General features: G+C 43.0%; 1 protein-coding gene across 1 annotated transcript; it reads right to left on the minus strand.

Moving 5' to 3' along the window:
• Positions 1-13,583: 13,583 nt before the first annotated feature.
• On the minus strand, positions 13,584-14,528 carry LOC138092597 (olfactory receptor 5B3-like). The gene has a single exon (XM_068988651.1). The coding sequence runs from the start codon at positions 14,523-14,525 to the stop codon at positions 13,584-13,586; it is 942 nt and encodes a 313-aa protein (XP_068844752.1). The 5' UTR covers positions 14,526-14,528.
• Between the last annotated feature and the right edge of the window lie 8,934 nt (positions 14,529-23,462).

A 23,462-nucleotide genomic window follows, 5' to 3' on the forward strand; every position in this document is an offset into this window, starting at 1 on the left:
TATATTGCCTTCTTCTTTCTAATGACATAGTTCACCTGCGGAACTCTGCCGTCTCTTTCCAAGCTCTCTCACTGGCTGACACCCACATGAAACCTATATGCCCAGCATGCTCATGCAGAGCTTCCCTCAGCTTCTGGACTCCACTGGTCTTCTCGTGGAATATGATTCCTGACTTCCTGTGTGGCCACCAGGGAACAGATCATGCAGCTTGCACGTTCGAGACTGTCAGGCCCCCGTGGGATGGATGCTGGCTGATGGGAAGCAAGAGACGAAAAGGAACAGGGCACATAAGTATCCATTTCTCCTCTCGCTGGACGGATCCCAGCTGTGATTTCTCCAGAAGAGTACGCTGATTGAACATATGTAAGGAGACCATGCTCCCTGTGAACAATCTCCCTCGCAACAGTGCCTTTCATCACACCGCGCCGCATCTAGCCTAGCCTCTGCTCCCTCTATTGTCCTCCTCCTTAAACCCCTGCGATTTCATCTGCCCAATAAAATGTCAAGACTTAAATTCTTGCTTCAGGCTCTAGAAACGAGAAGACCTGTGATGAGACAGCAGTTATCACAGTCCCTCTGGACTGCTATGACAAAGCACCGTAAATCGGGCGGCTCATAAACAACAGAAATGTGTTCTTACAGTCCTGGAGGCTAGAAGCCCAGGACCAAGACTCAAGCAATTCAGTGTCTGGTGAGAGTCTGCCTCCGGGTTCATGGACTGCCGTTTTCTCATTCATCGTCACGGAGTGGAAGGGGAAAGGGAGCCTTCTCAGACCTCATTTATAAGGATGCTAATCCCACTCCTGAGGGCTCTGTCCCCGTGACCTCAAGACTACAGCTCCTAATGCCATCACCTGGGGTCATGTTTCAGCATATTAATTTAAAGGGGACACAAATGTTCAGAGCATAGCAGTAGTAGCAGAAGGAACTCAAAAATATGCCTCATGGTCAAGTTAAGGAAATAAGGGTTCTGGCTCCACACACATTTTTTTCCTAGTCATGACCAGACAGATAGAATAATTTGCTTTTTTTTCTCCATTACCTGGTTATTTTAAATATTAGTCACAAATATCTATACAGTCAGTCCATAGCTTGCCCTGATTCCTGTTGAGGAGGAGATGACTGTTCTTGGTTTGGATGAGAAGTAACTGAACTAGGTTATGAAGCACGTGCAGGGATTAGAAGTAGGAGTCTACTGATTTCGGTTGTCTTTCTGGCTATATGAACTTCCCTGGTGGCTCAGATGGTAAAGAATCTGCCTGCAGTGCAGGAGACCCAGGTTCAATCCCTGGGTCAGAAAGATGCCCTGGAGAAGGGAATGGCAGTTCCCTACTCCAGCATTCTTTCCTGGTGAATTCCGTGGATGGAGGAGCCTGGTGGGCTGCATTCCGTGGGGTCGCAAAAAGTCGGACGCAACTGGGCACCTTTCACTTTCACTGTATGCGCAGGCTTCCTCTTTCCTGTCTATTTCACGGTCTATATTTCCAGCCTTCCCAGTGTATCTGTGAACAACCGAATACCATTGCAATACGTTTCCTTTCAACATTAAAAACTCAGAGTTTATTTCTTTAGTTTGCAACTACAAGCCCCAAGGGCCAAATCACTGGGTCCCTAGATTCCTGTCCAACACTGACATTCATTCAAGTGGGAAGGAGACTGTGGCCTACCCCCTTCCACGAGAGATGGCGTCTCTTTGGAGTCATAATGCCTAGTTCAGGAGTTACCGCTGGCTCTTGAGGTGTTCACTGTTTTCCCTGTACTTGGCCCTAGCGAGAAAGCAGAGAAGGAACTCTCAAAATTCTTACCATCGATCTCACTAGGAACATAAGACATGCAGCAAGCAATTCACCGGCTACGAAAGGTAATAAGCGACTAAGCTACAAACATGGAATTACAGGTGGGAAGAGGCATCCGAAGGCAAACAAACAAAAAAGCTGAGCAGCCCATCTGTTCCCCGTATACCTCACTGAGCCTGGGATGTGAAAGCAACCATCTATCCTGAGGAAAACCCTTCAGGGACACTGTCCCCAGGGATCTAGAAGTAGCTGACCATCCCATGTGAGCCCGGCCCTGTGACTTTATCAGCTCTGTGCCTGGAGAAAGAGCCTGCTTCTGGGAAGTATGTGGGACCTGCTCTCTATCTCCCCCTGCAGCCCTGTCCTCAACAAGCTATGCTACTGGGTCTAGAGCCCAGTGACTTCCTGAGGTCCTAGCGTCTTTCAGAGGTGAGCCCGTTTAGACTGTAGCATCGCGGCTCTCAGCTAGTTAGGCAGGGGCCCCAGGGACTCAGGCAAGTTTTGCAGGACTTCTGGGGGCAGGACAGTGAGATTGTCACTCAAAATACACACTTGCTCATGCTAGTCGATCCCAAACCAGTCCAGGGCTTAACCCTCACAGGACCCTCTAAGGCTGCTCCGTGTCTGGCCCTGAGGTTAGATGTCTGGTCTGTGTCTGGCCTGCTTGGTTCTTTGTCTCTCGTTACTCTTGCCTTGGTGCCTCCACTCTAAGCTTCTCTCTCTGAGTCTGTGAGCCACGCTTCATCGGGGCAAAGAGACCCCAGACCTCCTACTCCAGTTTTCACTGCCTTCAGTTTTCCAGAATCCTGGGGTTGAGAACTGATTTTCTTCTGACTCCTTCATGGAAAGAAAACCTACATGGAGACTTGGCTCTCTCTCTAATCTTTGAGGGACGAAGATTTTGGGGATAACAGAAGAGAGAGAAAAAATGAGAGGGAGACAATAGTATGAGAGCAGAAGGATGAAACCCGAACCTCTTGCCTCTCAAGCCAGTGCTCTTCCCAACTGTCACCAGGAAAACCATGCTCAGTCCATGCCCCTGCCCCGGGTAACACCTTGGGAGGTTCTTATCATTTTCTGATCACTTTTAGGTTTTAAAAATAAGTTTTACCTTGGCACTAAAGGCTCACTTCCAGGTGGCCAAAAGCCCGGCCCAATTAGAAACTTCAGTTTCGCATCCTTTGCAGCCTGCGCCCTCCCTTCTGAGCTGAAGTCTGCTCTGCAGCGTGGGGGTGTGTCGTACGGAGCCGCAAGGAGAAGGCTGGCAGTGGAAAGGGGGGCATCTTCTGTCTGCTGCCGTGGAATACTAGGGGACGGTGAGTTGTGAGTGGCAGGCCTGCTCCATTGTGAGAACATGTGGGATTCTTCAGAGACCTTTCAGGGACTGGTCCACGAAGCATTTCCTTGACAAGGGCGATGAGCTTTCCCCCTGATCTCTTTATGACTGCCCCTAAGACAGCCCCTCCCTGATCTCTTATTCCATAACCTCCTCTACCCCAAAAGGCTTCTTCCTGGTTGGAGTCCCAACAAGGAGGCTTCAGCTCAATGACCTCCTGCAGCCACCACCTGGCCTGCGGGCAACTCACGCTGTGTCCCGTGTGAGGATGCAGGATGGTCCTGCCGTATCAGTCCTGAGCTGATCCACTGTGCCTCCCATCTTCCAACAGAGAGGCAAACACAAGACTGTAGGTTCTTACGTGTCCCCTAAACCTTCTCCATTCACCTAATATCTAACCATAAATGAAGTAAATTTTTGGTCTCCCTTTCTTGTACACATTCTCCAAGAACAGTCCTTTTGGGGTTGTCCCTTGAATTTGAGTGGGAATGAGAACCCACATCATAGTGTATTCTCATGAGCACACCTGACACTCAGTTGGCTATTCCCCAAACTCTCTACTTTAATGACTCTTCAAAAGGATGAAGGTGAATGGTGGGAAAGGTCTTGGGACCGGTTAGTTCATTTTTAAGTAATTCCTTCAAAGCTATCTAACATCTTTAGAGAATGGAACATACCTCATATATTGTCCTCAGTTCAGGGCTTGTCACTAATTTGGGGCCACTGTAAAAATGACATTCGGAACCACGTTAGAGCTTAAAACATATTCATTGAGAAATATCTACCATGCCCCTGTCTTTTCTTTCTAAGGCATTTCCTGAGCCTCTGCACTGTTGACAGAGTCCCTTATTAAGTGACCTTTTTCCACCCTTTGTTCCCCTTCCGCCTCGAGGGAGTGCCCACCTCCCTGCCGTGGCCCCAGTTGAATAGTACACATTGGGTTTCCTTGTGGGGGTGAAGACGTCGTGTTCCTTTCTCCAGATCAGCAGAACTATGCATCAAGGAAACCACACGAGCTGCGAGTTCCTCCTCCTGGACTCTCCGCGAACCTGGGCAGCAGGAGCTCCTCTTGGCGCTTTGCCTGGCTGTGCACGTGGCCGCCGTGCGGGGGAACGGGCTCATCGCGCTGGCCTTCGGCCTGGACTCTTACGTTCACACCCCCAGGCACCTCTTCCTCGGCAGCCTCGCCTTTGCTGGCATTTCCTCCATTCCCGCCTCAGTCCCCAGAATGCTGACGAGTGTTCAGACCAGGAGTCCCTCCGTCCCCTGCGAGGCCTGCGTCACGCAGGTGCATCTTTCCACCGTCTTTGCCGTCACTGGCGACTTCCTCCGGGGGTCACGGCCCGTGACCGCTTTGTGGCCGCGGCCGCCTCTGAGCTGACGGCCGCATGGGACCCCGGCCCTGCCTCTGGCTGCCCGCCGTCCCGGGTCCTCGGACACGCCGTCGCCCTGGCTCACACCCTTCCGCCCCTCCGCCCGGGCCGCCGTGCCGGCAGGGCTCCCCCGCGCTGCTTCTGCGCCTCGGCCCCGCCGCTCAGGCGCGCGCGCCCGCGCTCCCCGGCGCCCTCCCGCGCTCCCCGGCGCGCGCCCGCGCTCCCCGGCGCCGTCACGCCGCCCTTCGCCCTCCCGCGCCCCCCACGCCTGCGGGCGGGCTGTCCTGAGACTCTCACCCGCAGGCGGCGCGGGAAAGCCTCCGCCTGTGGCTCCCCCTGACAGCCGCGCTCCTCTTCTACGGGACCATCGCAGGCGCCTACTTCTGCCCCTCATCCTCGGACCCTGACAACGAGGCAGGATCGGGGCGGTGCTGCTCACCGTGGTGACCCCCATGATGAACCCCTTCATCTACAGCCTGAGGAACAAGGACAAGAAAGGGGCCCTGAGGAGACTCCTCCAGGGGAAAAGGGCTCGCCCTGGGGTGCCCTCAGCATCTGAGTTCCTTTGTCCCCATTGCCAAATGGCTGATTCTGCTCAGAGTTCATGGCATAGATGTGATGGTTTAACTCTTGATGAAATCTGCTTCCTATTCCAGTCACTGTGGGGCTGGGGCTTTTCCACACAGCACTGGTCTTGGAAACAAAGTGCCTGATGCCCATGGTGACTCTCAACAGTAGCACACGTACTGATTATAATCTACGCAACTAGAGAATTCTGTGAAAAGTGTTCATAACTTAGACAATAAGAAGTGCCTGTAGTTCCTATAGTTTAGCTAGTGCGTCTTTGAGGACAGTTGTTACAAATTCCTTCAAACTACACTGCTAAAAAGCAGGTGTAAAATCCACCTGCTTCTCTATGGGTTACCAAACATCCTCTTAACATTCTTCCTCAAGTACCTCAAAATCCACCCTATCCCACAGCTCCAACAGGAACTGTCACGTGACCTCTGCTTTCTTTATTCCACGTGGACCAGCATGAGACCTAGATTCGTCCTCAAGAGGCTTCGGATCTGGCCCAAGTCTGCTGCTAACTCACTGTGTGATAAGACATGTTACTAACCAGCAATGTAACAAGTGATCTAATAAGAACAAATAAGGCGTGTATCATTAAAATCCACTTATGCAAAACAGAATATGCAGAAGGAGATGCCTGGGAGGATAGTGAGCAAAATATTAACAGCGGCCGTGGCAGGGTATGTTTTCCAAGAATGGACGCGACAACATTTCCGTCCCACGTGCTCTTGAAGGACTGGCTACTTCATCATCAAGAGGTGGAGTCTGAGGCCCTCCCCCTGAGCCTGGGGGACTGTGCAGCTGGCTTTGACCAACAGAGGATCCCAGAGTGGTGCTGCGTGATCCCCGAGACTATCAGAAAACCTTGTACACTTTCCTGTAGCACTGTCTCAAGAATGCACCTCTGGGGCCTGAATTAGCATGGAAGAAGTCCCTCTACTCTGAGGTCACCCTGCTGGAGAGACCACAGAGAGTCAGAGAGAGACGCGCAAGGTATCCCGGGTGTTCCAGCCAACAAGCCTCTGAGTCTCCCTGCCAGGCACCTGCCATGTGAGGGAGTGAGACTCCAGCTGATCCCAGCCTCAACACTGATGGCAAAAATGTCGTCACGTTTCACAGCTCTAAGTGAAAATTGCCTGATTGCCTTCAGTCAACTCCTAGAACTCTGAGACACAACAATCAAATGATTACTATTATTTTAAGCCCCTTACATTTTGGGTTTGTTATACAGCAGCATGTAACCAAAATTGTGGTTTTTTTCATGGGGTAGAGTGATTAATACTATATCTATTAATACTATGATATTAATAATGTCATTTTAACATTTTACAGTGACTATCACTCTAGGAAAAAATAAAGCACTATTTAAATTTAATTTTAAAGAATAAAGGCTGTCTTGCCTACTAAACCATCATGCCAGAATCTTCTAGGTTGCATAAACATCAGTTAGGCAGAGATATAAGTTTCTCTCTTTATTGTGATTCCATCGAGCCCATATTGGATGGAATAAGAACCATGATGGTCAGATCTTGCTCATTTGATTTGAATTGTGCCTCATCCCTGTGGACCTGTCCTGGACCTCTATTACTTCTGTCTTATAGATCCTACAGAAGGTGTATTCATTCTAAGATATCACTCCATCTGCAGTGAGTAATGGGGAAGTTTGTTGGTTAGAAATATATTTAAGTGCAGGTTGGGAGTTTTTTGAGAATTTAAATTAAGATCAAGTTTGGGACACAAAAGACAACTAATTAAGAAGATAGGGAATCACAAACTTTTATGAAAACCTTGGCAATTTTTACAGAAGAAAGACATAAATCTGTACTTAAATTCTTTATTTCCCTGAATCATTCCTCTGTCATTTTCAGGGAACATCTATTATAAACCTTCTATTCACCAGGCTCTAAATCTGGCCCTGGGACTAAAAGAATGAATAATTCACAGTCTATGCCTTTAATGCACTCACAAACTAAAGAGAGAAACTGAAAAAAAAAATTAAGGATTTTTAAGACTTGAGAAGCAAAGATGGTATTTAATCAATAAATCATCTCATTAGATTTAGAAAGCATAAATATTTTGTGCAAGAGACAGATAGCCAAATTTTTTAACATTCTTGTTCTTTTGTGTTCGCTATCCTTGAGAAAAGCAAGTTTAAGCTTTGTGAATAAATTAATAGAAAACCCTGCCGTCTAAATGTAGGTAACACAATTGCAAGAGAAATATATGGGGGAAAAAATCCATACATTGAGTAGAAATGATTTGTAAAACCTAATGTATAAAGTAGCAGCAAATATTTGTTATTTCTTCACCAAACAAATGCTTTTTGAGTACATAGTGAGTCAAAAGGGAAGACGGCAGCACCGTTGCTTTCCTGGCTGTTGCTTCATTGTGCATGAGGTGGGGGATGGACTTACAGTGCTGGCTTTAATATGCGGGACGGGAAGGCCTGTGATAGGAAAAGTAGGGTCAGGTGATGGTGTCACTGGTTGGAACAGCTATTTTAAGTAAGGAAGTTCAGGGGTTGAGGAAGGCTTGTTTCAGGTATTTGAGCTGAGAATTGAATAAAATTAGGGAGTGGGCCATGACAAGATCTGGAAAAACACATTTCAACAAAAGGGAAGAGCAGATCCTTTAGTAAATAAATAAAGATCCTGATATGAGAACATGTCCCATATGTTGAAGGGATCGTAAGTGCATCGGACTAGGGGGAAAGGGGAGTAAGTATAGTCCTGGAGGCAGTTGGTGCCCAACCTGGTTGAATACTGGAGGTCATGACGAGGAGTTTGAATTTTATTCAAATACCTCAAGCACTTAAAGCCATGAGATGGGAAGAAATTACCCACGGAGTGGCCTCAGAGGGAGGGCGAGGAAGGCCTATGACTAAGTCCTGGATGACTCTGACATCCAGAAACACGGAGCCAGCAAAGGATGCTGAGGACAGCAGCCCCGGAGGAGGAGGCAGAGTCCCGAACATGGAGGAAGGACGTGAGAGCTCTTCCAGAGAAATGGGGGAATCAGCTGATTCAAGTACCGCAGGGGCCACCATCTCTCCTGAAGCCATGCGTCCTCATCTGCCCTCCTCAGTCCACGCTGCTCTGGTCCTTGGCCATCTCCCCGCCTGATATCTCTCCAGATATCTCTCCTGAAGCCGCACGTCCTCATCTGCCCTCCTCAGTCCACGCTGCTCTCGTCCTTGGCCATCTCCCCGCCTGATCTACAGCCTCAGGGCTGAACTCAGATTGGGAACGCCCCCTGCAGAACATATTCCTCAGAAGATGGAAGCATCTCAGATGTCTTTTTCGCCTCTGTCTTCCTTCCACGGTTTATCTCTCTCTCTGTAGTCTCTTTAACAGAGGAATTTAGATGACTCAGAACGACGAATCCCATTTAAAACTGGCCTATGACTTTAGGCAATACCCTTGGTGACCATTTTTAACCAGCCAAGAATACTCAGGAACATCCTCTGCTTTCTTTGACAATAAAAGTAATAGAATAGTGCAATCAAGTATGTTTTCTCTCAGAGAAAATTAACACTATTTACATTTCAAAGGCAATTAGTATAATTTACCACATTAATAAGCAAAAAATTAAACTGTTTGATCATTCTACTGGATGCAGAAATTGATTTTGGACAAAACCTAGTATTCATCCCTGATTTTAGGGGGAAAAAACCCAACTCTTAACGAACTAGGAATCAGAGGGAACGCCCTTAACCTGGTAAAAAGTCATCTGTGCATAATGAAAGCTGAGAGACCGAAGATGTCCCTAAGGTCAAGAACAGGAAGGGGATTTCCATTTTCATCACTTCTCTTCAACATTTTATTGGAAGTGACTATGTCAGCTAGAGAAAGACAAATATCTGATCTCACTTATAAGTAGAATCTAAAAAACTCAAACTCACGGAAATGGATATTTGTGGCTTCCAGAGGCAAGGGATAGAGGCTGGGGGCACTGGAGGTGAGGGTGAAGGGTGAGGGAGCTGGGGTGGGGGTAGTCAAAAGGCACAGGCTTCCAGCTGTAAGACAAATAAGTCCTGGGACGTAATGCGCAACATGGTGACTGCAGTTAGCGATACTGTTCTGTGTATTCGAAAGCTGCTAACTTTGGCCACCTCATGGGAAGAGTTGACTCATTGGAAAACACTGACACCAGGAGGGATTGTGGGCAGGAGGAGAAGGGGACGACAGAGGATGAGATGGCTGGATGGCATCACTGACTCGATGGACATGGGTTTGGGTGAACTCCGGGAGCCGGTGATAGACAAGGAGGCCTGGCGTGCTGCAATTCATGGGGTCGCAAAGAGTTGGACACAACTGAGCATATGAACTGAATAGACTACATCTTACACGTTCTCATCACAAGGAAAAAATTTTATAACTATGTCAGGTGATGAATGTTAAGTAATTGTAGCAATCATTTCACTATATATACATATATCAAATCACTTTGTAGGCTCTAATTTTCTGTCATGTGTTAGGTACATCTCAATAAAACTAGAAAAATTAAGTTAATAAATAAAAATATTAACTAAGACATGTAAAACAAAATTATATCCCATAGGCTCAGAAAGAAGTACCCAAGGAGAACTCATGGTAGCAAATTTGGATTAAGTTCAGTTCAGTCACTGAGTCATTTCCAACTCTTTGCCACCCCCATGGACTGCCACACGCCAGGCTTCCCTGTCCATCACTAACTCCCCGAGCTTGTTCAAACTCATGTCCATTGAGTCGGTGATGCCATCCAACCATTTCATCCTCTGTCATCCCCTTCTCCTGGCTTCAATCTTTCCCAGCATCAGAGTCTTTTCCAGGGAGTCAGTTTTTCGCATCAGGTGGCCAAATTTGGAATACAAAACAAATAAACCTTGTATTGATGGTTCAAGCCAGTGCAATAAGGCAAGAAAAAGAAAACAAAGGCTGATTTGCGAATCCAGATCTCATGGTCACCAGTGTGGTTTTCCTCGATGTTTCTTACACACGTCCACTCAACACTTTTCTAAAATTTTTGTGTCCTTATAATAAAGCTTCTAGAATTCAAAAGATGCTATCCATTTAATCTAGGTACTTCATTTTCTCACACACAACTACGAGTATGTGAGTTGCATGTGCTGCACACGTTACAAAGTACTAGCATATCAGGGCTACAAAACGTATGGTGCGGATGGCTTCCTGTCTCTACAGATTGAACTTTTGTCTTTACTATGTAAAAGGAAAAAGAAAAATGCAATAGCAGTAAATTTCAGATTGAGTGATTATATAGGATAGGTAGGAGATCACAGCAAGACTGTGTTAATGACAATGAAGAGCTCAGGTAAGGAGCCCCACTCTAGCCCGTGCTTGCTGACCTTGGGACAATTACTCAGCTTTAAGTCTCAGGTCCCTCATCTACCTGTAAACAGGGATAGTAGCAGAACATGCCTCACAGAGTTCTGGAGAGTATTAAATTAGATAAGTCCTATAGCAAATATCAAGCATGGGCTTCCCTGGTGGCTCAGTGGTAGAGAATCTGCCTGTCAGTGCAGGAGATGTGGGTTCAATCCCTGGGTCAGGAAGGTCCCTTGGAGAAGGAAGCAGCAAACCACTCTAGTATTCTTGGCTGGAAAATCCCATAGACAGAGGAACCTGGTGGGCTATCCAGTCCACGGGGTGCAAAAAGTCAGACGTGACTTAGTGACTAAACAGCAACAACAAGAAATAGCAAATATCACAATTCCTGGAAGGCAAAAACTGTCTAATAAATATGCTATCTATCTAAATTTATCTACCTGTCTATCTACCTATTCATCATCATAGTAATATTATGCTTATTATTCAAAATCCTCAGAAACAATAAGAAGAAAAACGATGACAACACAAACAATAAACTTTGGAAAATTCCTCTGGATCAAGACAGTAGTTGTATTTGTAGATAGCTTTTTGGTTTTCCAGATACTTTTGCTTCATGTGTCAAATATTTGTTGTGACAGGCAATGCCAATTTATTACAAAATTTGAAGTCATTATCAAGTGGTTGTTAGGGTGCCTTCTCTCTCTTGAAGTTTATAGAGTTTTTATGACTTATTTCCACCAACACAACTTGAAATTTAAGAGTTGTTAGTGCTAAACAAAATGACTTTTAATTTAAGATTCCAAGTTTTATTTCCAGTTAAATTACAAGATTAAGCTAGAGCTCACAGGGAGCTTCCACTCAAGTTGAGGGATATAGATGAACAGGTGAGCAGATAAAAGAACTGAGTGTTGATGGCAACTGTGAAGAATAAGGCAGGCTAAGGAAGAAGCCTTAGAGAGAGTGAAGTGACTAATTTATAAAGTAGTCCAGGGAAGGTCTAAACGACTTCCCTAAACAGATAACATTTAACAAGCAATATGGAATGATTTGAGAAGTATTCCAGGCAGAGAAAAGGACAAATACAAAGCTTCTGAGGCAGGGGCATGCACGGCACTGTCCAGGAATGGCAAGAAATCACTGTGAGTAAAGGGGGGTGAGTGGGTAGGAGAGTGATAAGACAAGGTAATAGCTCAGCTTAAGTATTATGGTGAAATCAGCCACTTCAAAGCATTTCTGAAAAAAAGAAAAGATGAAAGAAAATAACCTTAATAATATCACTGCACTATTTTTAACGTAATGTAGAGAGATGGTAGTCATAAAGTTAATGTAAAAAAAGTCTTAATATTCTCTCCACTTTTAGTCTAACGTGACTATTTATCTTTTGGAAATTGCCATGTGAACATGCTTTCTCTTACCAAAACCCTCAGTAACAACTCAAACATTAACTTCTAAGATGATGTTATTATTTAATCTTATTAAAATGTGTCAAAAGCCACATTTCAGTTCAGTTCAGTTCAGTTCAGTTGCTCAGTCGTGTCTGACTCTTTGCGACCCCATGAATCGCAGCACGCCAGGCCTCCCTGTCCATCACCAACACCCGGAGTTCACTCAGACTCACGTCAGTCGAGTCAGTGATGCCATCCAGCCATCTCATCCTCTGTCGCCCCCTTCTCCTCCTGCCCCCAATCCCTCCCAGCATCAAAGTCTTCTCCAATGAGTCAACTCTTCGCATGAGGTTGCCAAAGTACTGGAGTTTCAGCTTTAGCATCATTCCTTCCAAGGAAATCCCAGGGTTGATGTCCTTCAGAATGGACTGGTTGGATCTCCTTGCAGTCCAAGGGACTCTCAAGAGTCTTCTCCAACACCACAGTTCAAAAGCATCAATTCTTCGGCGCTCAGCCTTCTTCACAGTCCAACTCTCACATCCATACATGACCACTGGAAAAACCATAGCCTTGACTAGATGGACCTTAGTCGGCAAAGTAATGTCTCTGCTTTTGAATATGCTATCTAGGTTGGTCATAACTTTTCTTCCAAGGAGTAACTGTCTTTTAATTTCATGGCTGCAGTCACCATCTGCAGTGATTTTGGAGCCCCAAAAGATAAAGTCTGACACTGTTTCCCCATCTATTTCCCATGGAGTGATGGGACTGGATGCCATGATCTCAGTTTTCTGAATGTTGAGCTTTAAGCCAACTTTTTCACTCTCCTCTTTCACTTTCATCAAGAGGCTTTTTAGTTCCTCTTCACTTTCTGCCATAAGGGTGGTGTCATCTGCATATCTGAGGTTATTCATATTTCTCCCAGCAATCTTGATTCCAGCTTGTGTTTCTTCCAGTCCAGCGTTTCTCATGATATACTCTGCATAGAAGTTAAATAAGCAGGCTGACAATATACAGCCTTGACGTACTCCTTTTCCTATTTGGAACCAGTCTGTTGTTCCATGTCCAGTTCTAACTGTTGCTTCCTGACCTGCATACACATTTCTCAAGAGGCAGGTCAGGTGGTCTGGTATTCCCATGTCTTTCAAAGTTTTCCACAGTTTATTGTGATCCACACAGTCAAAGGCTTTGGCATAGTCAATCAAGCAGAAATAGATGTTTTTCTGGAACTCTCTTGCTTTTTCCATGATCCAGCAGATGTTGGCAATTTGATCTCTGGTTCCTCTGCCTTTTCTAAAACCAGCTTGAACATCAGGGAGTTCACAGTTCACGTATTGCTGAAGCCTGGTTTGGAGAATTTTGAGCATTATTTTACTAGCATGTGAGATGAGTGCAATTGTGTGGTAGTTTGAGCATTCTTTGGCATTGCCTTTCTTTGGGATTGGAATGAAAACTGACCTTTTCCAGTCCTGTGGCCACTATTGAGTTTTCCAAATTTGCTGACATATTGAGTGCAGCACTTTCACAGCATCATCTTTCAGGATTTGAAATAGCTCTACTGGAATTCCAACACCTCCACTAGCTTTGTTCATAGTGATGCTTTCTAAGGCCCACTTGACTTCACATTCAAAATGATTATCATATTTCTGAATTTTGAATGCTTGGACCTGTTCCAAAACTAAAGAAATAATATTTGACTAAATTTTATGTTCGAGTCCCTACATGGCTGTGAACATTGAGTTATGACATACAGTAGGTCTAAGAAAGATGAAATAACTTCTGTGCATTTCACACCATTAAAAAGTTAAACCTAGAGAATACTTTGCCTTCTCAATAACCTTCTTGAATGCACTCTTGACTTCTCTGTTCCTTAGGCTATAGACCATGGGGTTCAGCATGGGGATGAGCATCGTATAGAACACTGATGCAATTTTGTCTGTGTCCATGGAGTGGCTGGAACTGGGCTGTAAGTACATGAAGATGACGGTCCCGTAAAATATGGAGACTGCAACAAGGTGGGACGCACAGGTGGATAAAGCCTTCTGGTATCCTTTACCTGACTGCAACTTCAAAATGGTGATAAATATGAGCAAGTAGGAAATCAGAATAACAAGAAGTGCAAAGAAGATATTAAAGCTTGAAATAAAAACAATCAGCTCATTAATGTCTTTATCTGAACAAGTCAGAGACATGACTGCTGGAATATCACAGAAAAAGTGATGGACGACATTGGACGTACAAAAAGAGAGATAGAATGTGTCCCCAACATCAATAGCAGCAGTCAAAATACCAAAGATGCAAGAGCCTGTGGCCAGACGTGCACACACACTTGTGGTCACGGTGGTGGTGTAATGTAGGGGTTTGCACACTGCTGCGTAGCGGTCATAAGCCATTGAGGCCAACAGGTAGTTTTCCACAGTGGCAAAGGCTACAAAAAAGAACATCTGAGCGGCACATGCATGGTAGGAGATGGTCTTGTCTCCTATAAGGAGCCCGGCCATCACCTTCGGGGTGATGGTGGAGGAGTAACAGGAGTCCACGAGAGACAGGCTACTGAGGAAAAAGTACATAGGGATGTGGAGACGGGAGTCCAGCAGGATCAACGTGGTCATCCCCAGGTTCCCAGTCAGAGTGAGGAGGTAAACGAAGGTGAAGGTTATGAATAGAGGGACCTGCAGCTGTGGGTCACCTGTGAGTCCGAGCAGGATGAAGCCAGCTCCCTCTGTATTATTTTCCATGAAAGTGATTTCAGAGTCACAAGATGCTCTGTGGCAAAGAGAAATAACACATGGATGAACAAAACGCAGTTGCACGGAAGCTGAAATGCACACGTATCGTTTTATTAGAACAATCAGTTTTTCGTCAGTGTTCACCATTTTGGTAACATAGGCATGACAGCGCAGTGTAGTGATATCTTATTTATACAGTAGCAGACATTTGAAGAGGGAGGGTCTTCAAGGATCACCTTCTCAAGTTCTTGTTTCTATATATGAGTAAACTGGGTTGCAGCTAGAACTGAAGTTTTCTAAGTTCATATGCTGACAGTGAATCCATCTCCTAAATCAGTTATTTTGAGTCTTCTAATAGTTTACACTTCTACAGTGCTCACTTATTCGATGCTTTATGTGTACATATTCCTTTCATTCTCTTATCAGTCCTATGATTGATTAGTTATTTTTCTCATTGGTATATGTGGCAAGTTGACAACAAAGAGATGGAATAATTTACTCAAGGTTATGCAGATGTTATGCTATTAATGAATGAAGCCACGCTTTAGAGTGTGAGTGGTTCTCAACCTAAATGCCATTAAAAAATTTGAATTGATTTTCCCTTCATTCAGTTTACATTCAGTTATCTTTATAATTCTGAATTTAGCACATAGAGGAGTACGGTTGATTTACTCACAAATAAATGCACAGTAGAGAAGCCCCCTTAGATGTGGGCTAAACGCAGCATTAGAGTTACATGCATAGCAAACAAAGCCTGGTCTGAAGAGAAGAGACAGCATTGGGCAGGGAAGCTTTACTCTGAGAAAACATGTGTTAGACAGAGCAGGCCTACCATTCACTACCCAGGAGACACTGACCCTAGCTTCTCCCTGCGTCTCATTTTATCTGTCAGAAAATGAAGGTGGTGTTGAGACCCACCTTATAGGATCATTGTAAAAGTGAAAAGAAATGATGCATGAAACAGCACCATGTGGGCCCGGAACACAGTTCTGATGAGTGCTAGCCGTAATATTATGGGTCAGCATAGGTCAGCGGGTCTCTAGGTCGGTTTAGGAAATTCAGGTGACGGACGCAGCCGGGTGGGCTTTGAAGTCCGATAACCTTAGTCTTTAATGTGCCTTTTCCTACATACTGTCCACTCGCATACTTTGCTTCCCCTTTTTTTCTCAGTCTGTTCTCTTGGCTGGGTCAGTCACGTTAGATGAGAACTCAGGCATCTTCAGATCCTCTTTCTGTTAATGTCTTTCTTGAGATCCACAGTTTAGCTTGTGTTGAGAGTGCTCTCCTATCTTAGACTCAATCTTGCTGTCATTCCTAACAACAGTTGTCTGGAAAACAGATACTGAGGTGTGGAGGGGTGAAAAGTCAAAAGTTTTGAGGGTGATACTAACTTGTATATCTGTTTATGAGCAAGCACAAATCTTCGTATTCTAAAAGGAGATGGGAGAAAGGAACCCATTCTTGGTAACCACCATTCTCTACCATCTTCCTTTCAGCCCTGAAACACATTATTTTACGTGTCTGCCCCTTAAATTACTTGTGTTTGTCAAAACCTCACCCACACAGTAAAATAAGATGTATACATATAGCCGTAGATCTCTATAGCTACACACATAACCCGCTGTGCTCTGATGACGAGCAGATCTCCCGAAGTTAGTGGACAGCTTAAATTTGCTACTTACGAGTAGTTTGTTTCGTAGATGGAGGGATAGATATACACACAACAGATGATACTGATAACAGATGACAGATAGACAAATAGACATTAGCAGAGAGACACAGACTACATGGACATACACACACTCACACACACACAATCTAATTTACAGTTAAAATGTGACTTCTTAAAATTTTACAAATAGTATGAGCTATCCAGCATACAAACTCAAGGCTAACTGATTTCAGTGCCTGTACATTTAATCACTGCATTGACAGATTTTTTTTTCTAGATAAGCAAGTAGTGAAAGGGTGAGATTGTGAGGAAATGATAGTGAAAACGCAGTAAGGATCTTGGTACTTTCATGATGTACCAACAACTTTCTGGTTTTTAAAGAAGTGCAATTGCACCCTGTTTGGCTATCTGTCCCTTCAGTAACAAGTTAACATGTGACAAACAAAAAGAGTTTGCAACCCACTCAATCAGCCTGTCATCTGTTGTAGGTCTTTCCATGAGTGCTTGCTCAGTAGCTTCAGTCGTGTCTGACTCTTTGCGAGCCTATGGACTGTAGCTCATCAGGCTCCTCCGTCCATGGGATTTTCCAGGCAAGTATACTGGAGTGGGTTGCCATGACCTCCTCCAGGGGGATCTTCCCCAGTCAGGGATGGAACCCACAGCTCCTGAGTCTCCTGTAAAGCAGGCGGCTTCTTTATGGCCGAGCCACTGGGGAAACCCATCGTAGGTCTTTTCACTTAAGGGAAGCAGCCTGGAGGAGGGCATGGCAACCTCTGCCAGTATTCTTGCCTGGAGAATCCCCATAGACAGAGGTACCTGGTGGGCCACAGTCTATGGGGTTGCAAAGAGTTGGATACGACCAAGCCATTAAGCACAGCTCAAGGAAAGCAGCATGGAATTTCATAATATTAATCTACTCTCTGCTGGTTAAAATGCTATGCATTTGAATTCTACACTTATGCCGGTGTTTCAGAAAAGGTGCTCAAACAACCAGGTATGACGTCAAAGACTCAGAACATGTAGGTTTTTCACTGCTTCTGCATCAATTGCATTTTAATTACATTAACTGCATGGATTGCACTTCATTAGAAGAGTGTATATTGAACATAGACCCTTACCTTGCTGTTGAAAAGAAGGAAAAGACGATACTGAAATATGGATCTGAAATCAGAAATTCAGCCTTGGAAGAATGTATAAATAATACAGGAGAAATCCTTTTTTATGTAATGGTCAAAAAATTTCAAGTTCTTTGAAGCTGAAGAGATGAAGAAAAGATCATTATCCCTGAGCTAGAAGCCTGGATTTAAGTATTACACCTACTGCAGATTTTTCTGGGTACTCGGAAAAGTATTTACCGTCTGTGGATCTTAATTTTATTTGTGATATAGAGATAATAAAATTCTCTCTCCCACACACTTTGCAATTTTTTTTTCCTGTAACAGATGAAAGTAAATTTTATAAAATATCTTAAGAAGGGTTTAACTTTTTCAACATGAATAAATTTAACTTTTATCTTGCAGTGCTTTTCTTACCTGTGGTTTCAGACGCACTGCAAATATTCAGTCTGGGAAGAAGCTGGTATATACTAAAAGTATAAACATCTACTTCAATCAGTCACGACCAAATGGGATCTGCCTACAGTCTGGTTCTTTTAAGACAATGTGAAGTGGAGTCAAGATGGGATTTCAGAGACTAATGAACGAGAAAAAGAAGAGAATTGTACCAGCACATCCCTCAGGAGAATACGGCACCTGTGGTGCCCAGCTGTGTGCAATCCCTTCTCCTCACCCCACCTGATATAAAGAAGAAACAGTTATACTGTGTGCAGGGACATAATTTGATATGTTGAATAGCACATGCATGTATTTGCATTCTTGATATCTTTTCTTCTCCCATTTAAAAAATTAAGATCAAGAGTACAAAAATTACATTTAGTTTGATTTTTGATACTTGAAATATATTTCTAAAAATTAATTTTTTTATCTGTCACATTTTTACTATGTTTGTGTCCTTTCCATTCCTTTATGTGCTACAACTAAATGTTAAGCTACTAGAAATGTTAAGAAGTTGATAAATAATATCTGTGCTTTCCCAAGTTTACCAAGGGCAGACAAATATGATGCATGTCAGAGAGAGAAAATCAGTTCAGTTCAGTTCAGTTCAGTTGCTCAGTCATGTCCGACTCTTTGTGACCCCATGAATCGCAGCAAGCCAGGCCTCCCTGTCCATCACCATCTCCCGGAGTTCACCCAGATTCACGTCCATTGAGTCCGTGATGCCATCCAGCCATCTCATCCTCGATCATCCCCTTCTCCTGCCCCCAATCCCTCCCAGCATCAGAGTCTTCTCCAATGAGTCAACTCTTCACATGAGGTGGCCAAAATACTGGAGTTTCCACTTTAGCATCATTCCTTCCAAAGAAATCCCAAGGTTGATCTCCTTCAGAATGGACTGGTTGGATCTCCTTGCAGTCCAAGGGACTCTCAAGAGTGTTCTCCAACACCACAGTTCAAAAGCATCAATTCTTCGGCGCTCAGCCTTCTCCAAAGTCCAACTCTTACATCCATATATGACCCCAGGAAAAACCATAGCCTTGACTAAACTGACCTTAGTCGGCAAAGTAATGTTTCTGCTTTTGAATATGCTATCTAGGTTGGTCATAACTTTTCTCCCAAGGAGTAAGCATCTTTTAATTTCATGGCTGCAGTCACCATCTGCAGTGATTTTGGAGCCCCCCAAAATAAAGTCTGACACTGTTTCTACTGTTTCCCCATCTATTTCCCATGAAGTGATGGGACCAGATGCTATGATCTTCGTTTTCTGAATGTTGAGCTTTAAGCCAACTTTTTCGCTCTCCTCTTTCACTTTCATCAAGAGGCTTTTTAGCTCCTCTTCACTTTCTGCCATAAGGGTGGTGTCATCTGCATATCTGAGGTTATTCATATTTCTCCTGGCAATCTTGATTCCAGCTTGTGTTTCTTCCAGTCCAGCATTTCTCATGATGTACTCTGCATAGAAGTTAAATAAGCAGGGGACAATATACAGCCTTGACGTACTCCTTTTCTTATTTGAAACCAGTCTGTTGTTCCATGTCCAGTTCTAACTGTTGCTTCCTGACCTGCATACACATTTCTCAAGAGGCAGGTCAGGTGGTCTGGTATTCCCATGTCTTTCAGAATTTTCCACAGTTTATTGTGATCCACACAGTCAAAGGCTTTGGTATAGTCAATAAAGCAGAAATAGATGTTTTTCTGGAACTCTCTTGCTTTTTCCATGATCCAGCAGATGTTGGCAGTTTGATATCTGGTTCCTCTGCCTTTTCTAAAACCAGCTTGAACATCAGGGAGTTCACAGTTCACGTATTGCTGAAGCCTGGCTTGGAGAATTTTGAGCATTACTTTACTAGCATGTGAGATGAGTGCCTTAATTCTGACAAGTCAATCAGAAAATTAGATCTGTAGTCAGATGGATTTCTTTTCTCCTCCAAATCACCCTCCTGGAGGTCCTCTGATGGTACTCCTCTTGGCTCTCATTGTCCCTGTACAGATCAGTGCACTGGATTGAAAATATGTCAAAGGAAATTCTAAAAGTTTCCAAAAAGCAAAATGCATTTGTCAGATGACAGCAACTATTTACATTGCATTTGCATTGTATTAGGTATTTTAAATAATCTAAATATGATTTAAAGTAAATGAAAGGATGTGCATATGCAAATGCTACACCGTTTTATATAAGGGCCTTGAGTGTCTGTATATTTTGGTATCTGAGTGATCCTTAGAACCAATCCCCTGTTGATCTGTAAGGATGAGTGTATTTCATTTTTGGGGTGCTAATATAAAAAATCTTGCATTTTAAATTTCAAATTCCACTTGCTCACTGCCAGTAGGTAGAAAAGTGATAAAATTTTGCATCTCAACCTTGCATCTTATAGCCTTGCTAATCATTTATTAGTCCCGAGAGTTTTTTGTCTATCCTTTTTGATTTTCTACATAAATGATCACATTATCTGTGAACAAAGACAGTTTCTATTTCTTCCTTCCCAATCTATCTCCCTTTTACATCACTTTCTTATCATATTGCATTAGCTAGGACTTCCAGTACAGTGCTCACAGAAATGGTATAAAAGAACATTCCTGATCTTAGTGAGAAATCTGTTTTCTCACCACTGGGTACAATGTTAGCTTAGACATTCTGTAGGTGTCTTTATCAAGTCGAGAGAACTAACCATTTTTATTTTGTTGTTAAGTTGCTCTGTCATGTATGACTTTTTGTGCGTGGACTGCAGTGCACCAGGCCTCCTTGTCCTTCACTAGCTCCTGGAGTTTGCTCAAACTCAAGTCTGTTAAGTCAATTATGCCATCCAAGCAGCTCATCCTCTGTCACCCCCTTCTCCTCCTGCCTTCAATCTTTCCCAGTATCAGGGTCTTCTCCAATGAGTCGGCTCTTCCCATCAGGTGGCCAAAGTATTCTGTTCTTATTTACTGAGACTTTTTCATCATGAGTGGATATTGGATTTTGTCAAAAGGTTTTTATTTATATATTGATATGATAATGCACTTTAAGCTTCTTTATTTGATGGATTACATTAATTGCTTTTCAAATGATAGACAATCTTGTATGCCTGTGATAAATCCCAGGTGGCTATGAGGTATAATTCTTTTTGCCCATTGACTTTAATCTGTAAATATCTTTTGAGGATTTTTACATCTATGTTTATGAAAGATATTGGCTTTTTTGGTTGTAATACCTTTGTTTGGTTTTGTTATTAAGGTATTGTTGGATTCATAGAATGAGTTAAGAAACATTCCCTCTGCTTCTACCCTCTGAAAAAGATTGCAAAGGATTGGTAAAATGTTTTGTAAATGTTTGGTAGAATTCAATAAACTGGCCTGAAAATTTCTGTTCTGGAGAATTGTTAATTGCTAGTTCAACTTCTTTAATAAATATAGGCCTGTTGAGATTGTCTATGTCCTCTTGTGAGATTTTGGCAAACTGTGGCTTTCAAGGAATTATCAGTTTCATCTAGGTAACCAAATCTGTATGCAGAGAGTTCTTCCTACTATTCTTTCATTATCATTCTAACGCCCATAGAATCTGAAATGATACCCCAGCTTTCATTTCCGATGTGTCTAATTTGTGTCCTCTTTCTTTGTGTTTTAGTAAGCCTGGTTTGATGCTTATTGATTTTATCAATCTGTTCTAAGAAATAGCTCTTAGTTTCATTGATTTTCTCTTCTTGATTTCCTGTTTTCACTTTCATTGATTTCTGCTCCTAAAGTGTTAGTCACTCGGTCATGTCTGACTCTTCATGGCCCCACAGACTGTAGCCCACCAGGATCCTCTGTCCATGGGATTCCCCAGGCAAGAGTACTGGAGTGTGTTGCCATTTCCTTCTCCAGGGGATCTTTCTGACCCAGGGATTGAAGCTGGGTCTCCTCCATTGCAGGCAGATTCTTTACCATCTGAGCCACCAAATTTCTGCTCTAATTCTTATTATTTATTTTTGTCTGATTACTTTGGATTTAATTTGTTCTTCTTTTCTTGTTTCCTAAGGTGGAAGCTTAGATTATGCATTTTAAATCGTTTATTCCCCAGTATATACAATCAATGCTGTAAATTTCCTTCTAAATACTACTACTTCTGTATCCCACAAATTCTGATAAGTTGTGATATCATTTTCATTTAGCCCAAAATATCTTAAAATTTCTCTTGAGATTTATTCTTTGATCCATTTTTAAAAAGTACGTTCTGCATTGAAAACATGTATATTTTCGTATGTGAAATGGATCGCCAGTCCAGGTTCGATGCATGATACAGGGTACTCGGGGCTGGTGCACTGGGATGGTGCAGAGGGATGGGATGGGGAGGGAGGTGGGAGAGGGATTCAGGATGGGGGACACATGTACACCCATGGAGGATTCATGTCAATGTATGGCAAAACCAATACAATATTGTAAAGTAATTAGCCTCCAAAAAGTAAATAAATAAAATAAAATAAAAAATATTGCTACAAAAAATAAAAGTATGTTCTTTAATCTCTGCATATTTTATTAATATGTATTTGACTTCCAAGATTTCTTGGTTTCCTTTTCAGATTGTGTGTTGCAGAAAGATAACCAGTTATTATTCTTTCATTTATTTCCAGCTCTCAAATGATGTTAGAAAACATGCAGAATTGTCTAAAATCCATAATCATAATTGTCCTTTTAAATATGCAGTTGAAATTAAATAACTTTTCTGAGAGTCACTTTTCTCATCCAAACAATCAGAATAATAACATTTTCCCCATTTAAATTAGATGAGTGGAGTCAATTAAGCCATAGTCGTATAGAAATCTACTATTCCTCATAGTACTGCTGTTATTATTAGTACTATTAATGCTCTTAGAGCTAACATAGCAGATAATGGATTGTATTGATAAAAGTATAAAGCAATAAAAATGCTATAAATATAAAATGTGGTCATATTATAGTACTAACAAGGTATAAGTCACAATCAGAAACTCATTTAAACACTGAATGAGGGAATGAGAGAGAGAAGAGGGAGAGAGACAAGAGAGAGATAAAGTGAGAAAATATGGCAACAAGAGAAGAACTAGAAGGAACAACTTGTCTGATTATAAGCGTATTATAATCATTTAGGAGAAGATACCCAGAGACTATCTACCCAAGGGTACGGCATGGACTTTAGTAATTTCCCTAGAGTGTACAGATAAGCGTGATCAATTAGCAACTTAGATGGAGTTGGTTTGGGGAATATTATTTGGTCCTTGAATCCTAGTTTCATTCCTGTCAAAAGTCCTATCCATATAATATCCAGTATACTTATTTCACAAAGATATAAATATTAAATTTAAGCTTACATAGAAACCTTCTAATAAAACGGCAGATAGCAAGAAAAACTGTCATCATGAGTTCCCTACCTCTTCCTCTCATTCTCCTCCAGCTATCTCTGCACATATGTCAAAATTTGGAACAACTGTTTGCTTTATAGTAAAAATGTATATGTGTAGAGCTTCTCCATGTTTGACTGCACAGAATATAATCAATCTGATTTTGGTATTGGCCATCTGGTGATGTCCACTTGTAGAGTCTCCTGTTATGCTGTTGGAAGAGGGTGTTTGCTATGACCAGTATGTTCCCTTGGCAAAACTCTGTTAGCCTTTGCCCTGCTTCATTCTCTACTCCAAAGCTAAATTTGTCTGTTACTTCAGGTATTTCTTGACTTCCTACTTTTGCATTCCAGGAACTATTTCAAATTCTAAAAGATGATGC

Source organism: Capricornis sumatraensis, chromosome 16 (assembly GCF_032405125.1).
Source record: "Capricornis sumatraensis isolate serow.1 chromosome 16, serow.2, whole genome shotgun sequence".
In the NCBI taxonomy this organism is placed as follows: Eukaryota; Metazoa; Chordata; class Mammalia; order Artiodactyla; family Bovidae; genus Capricornis; species Capricornis sumatraensis.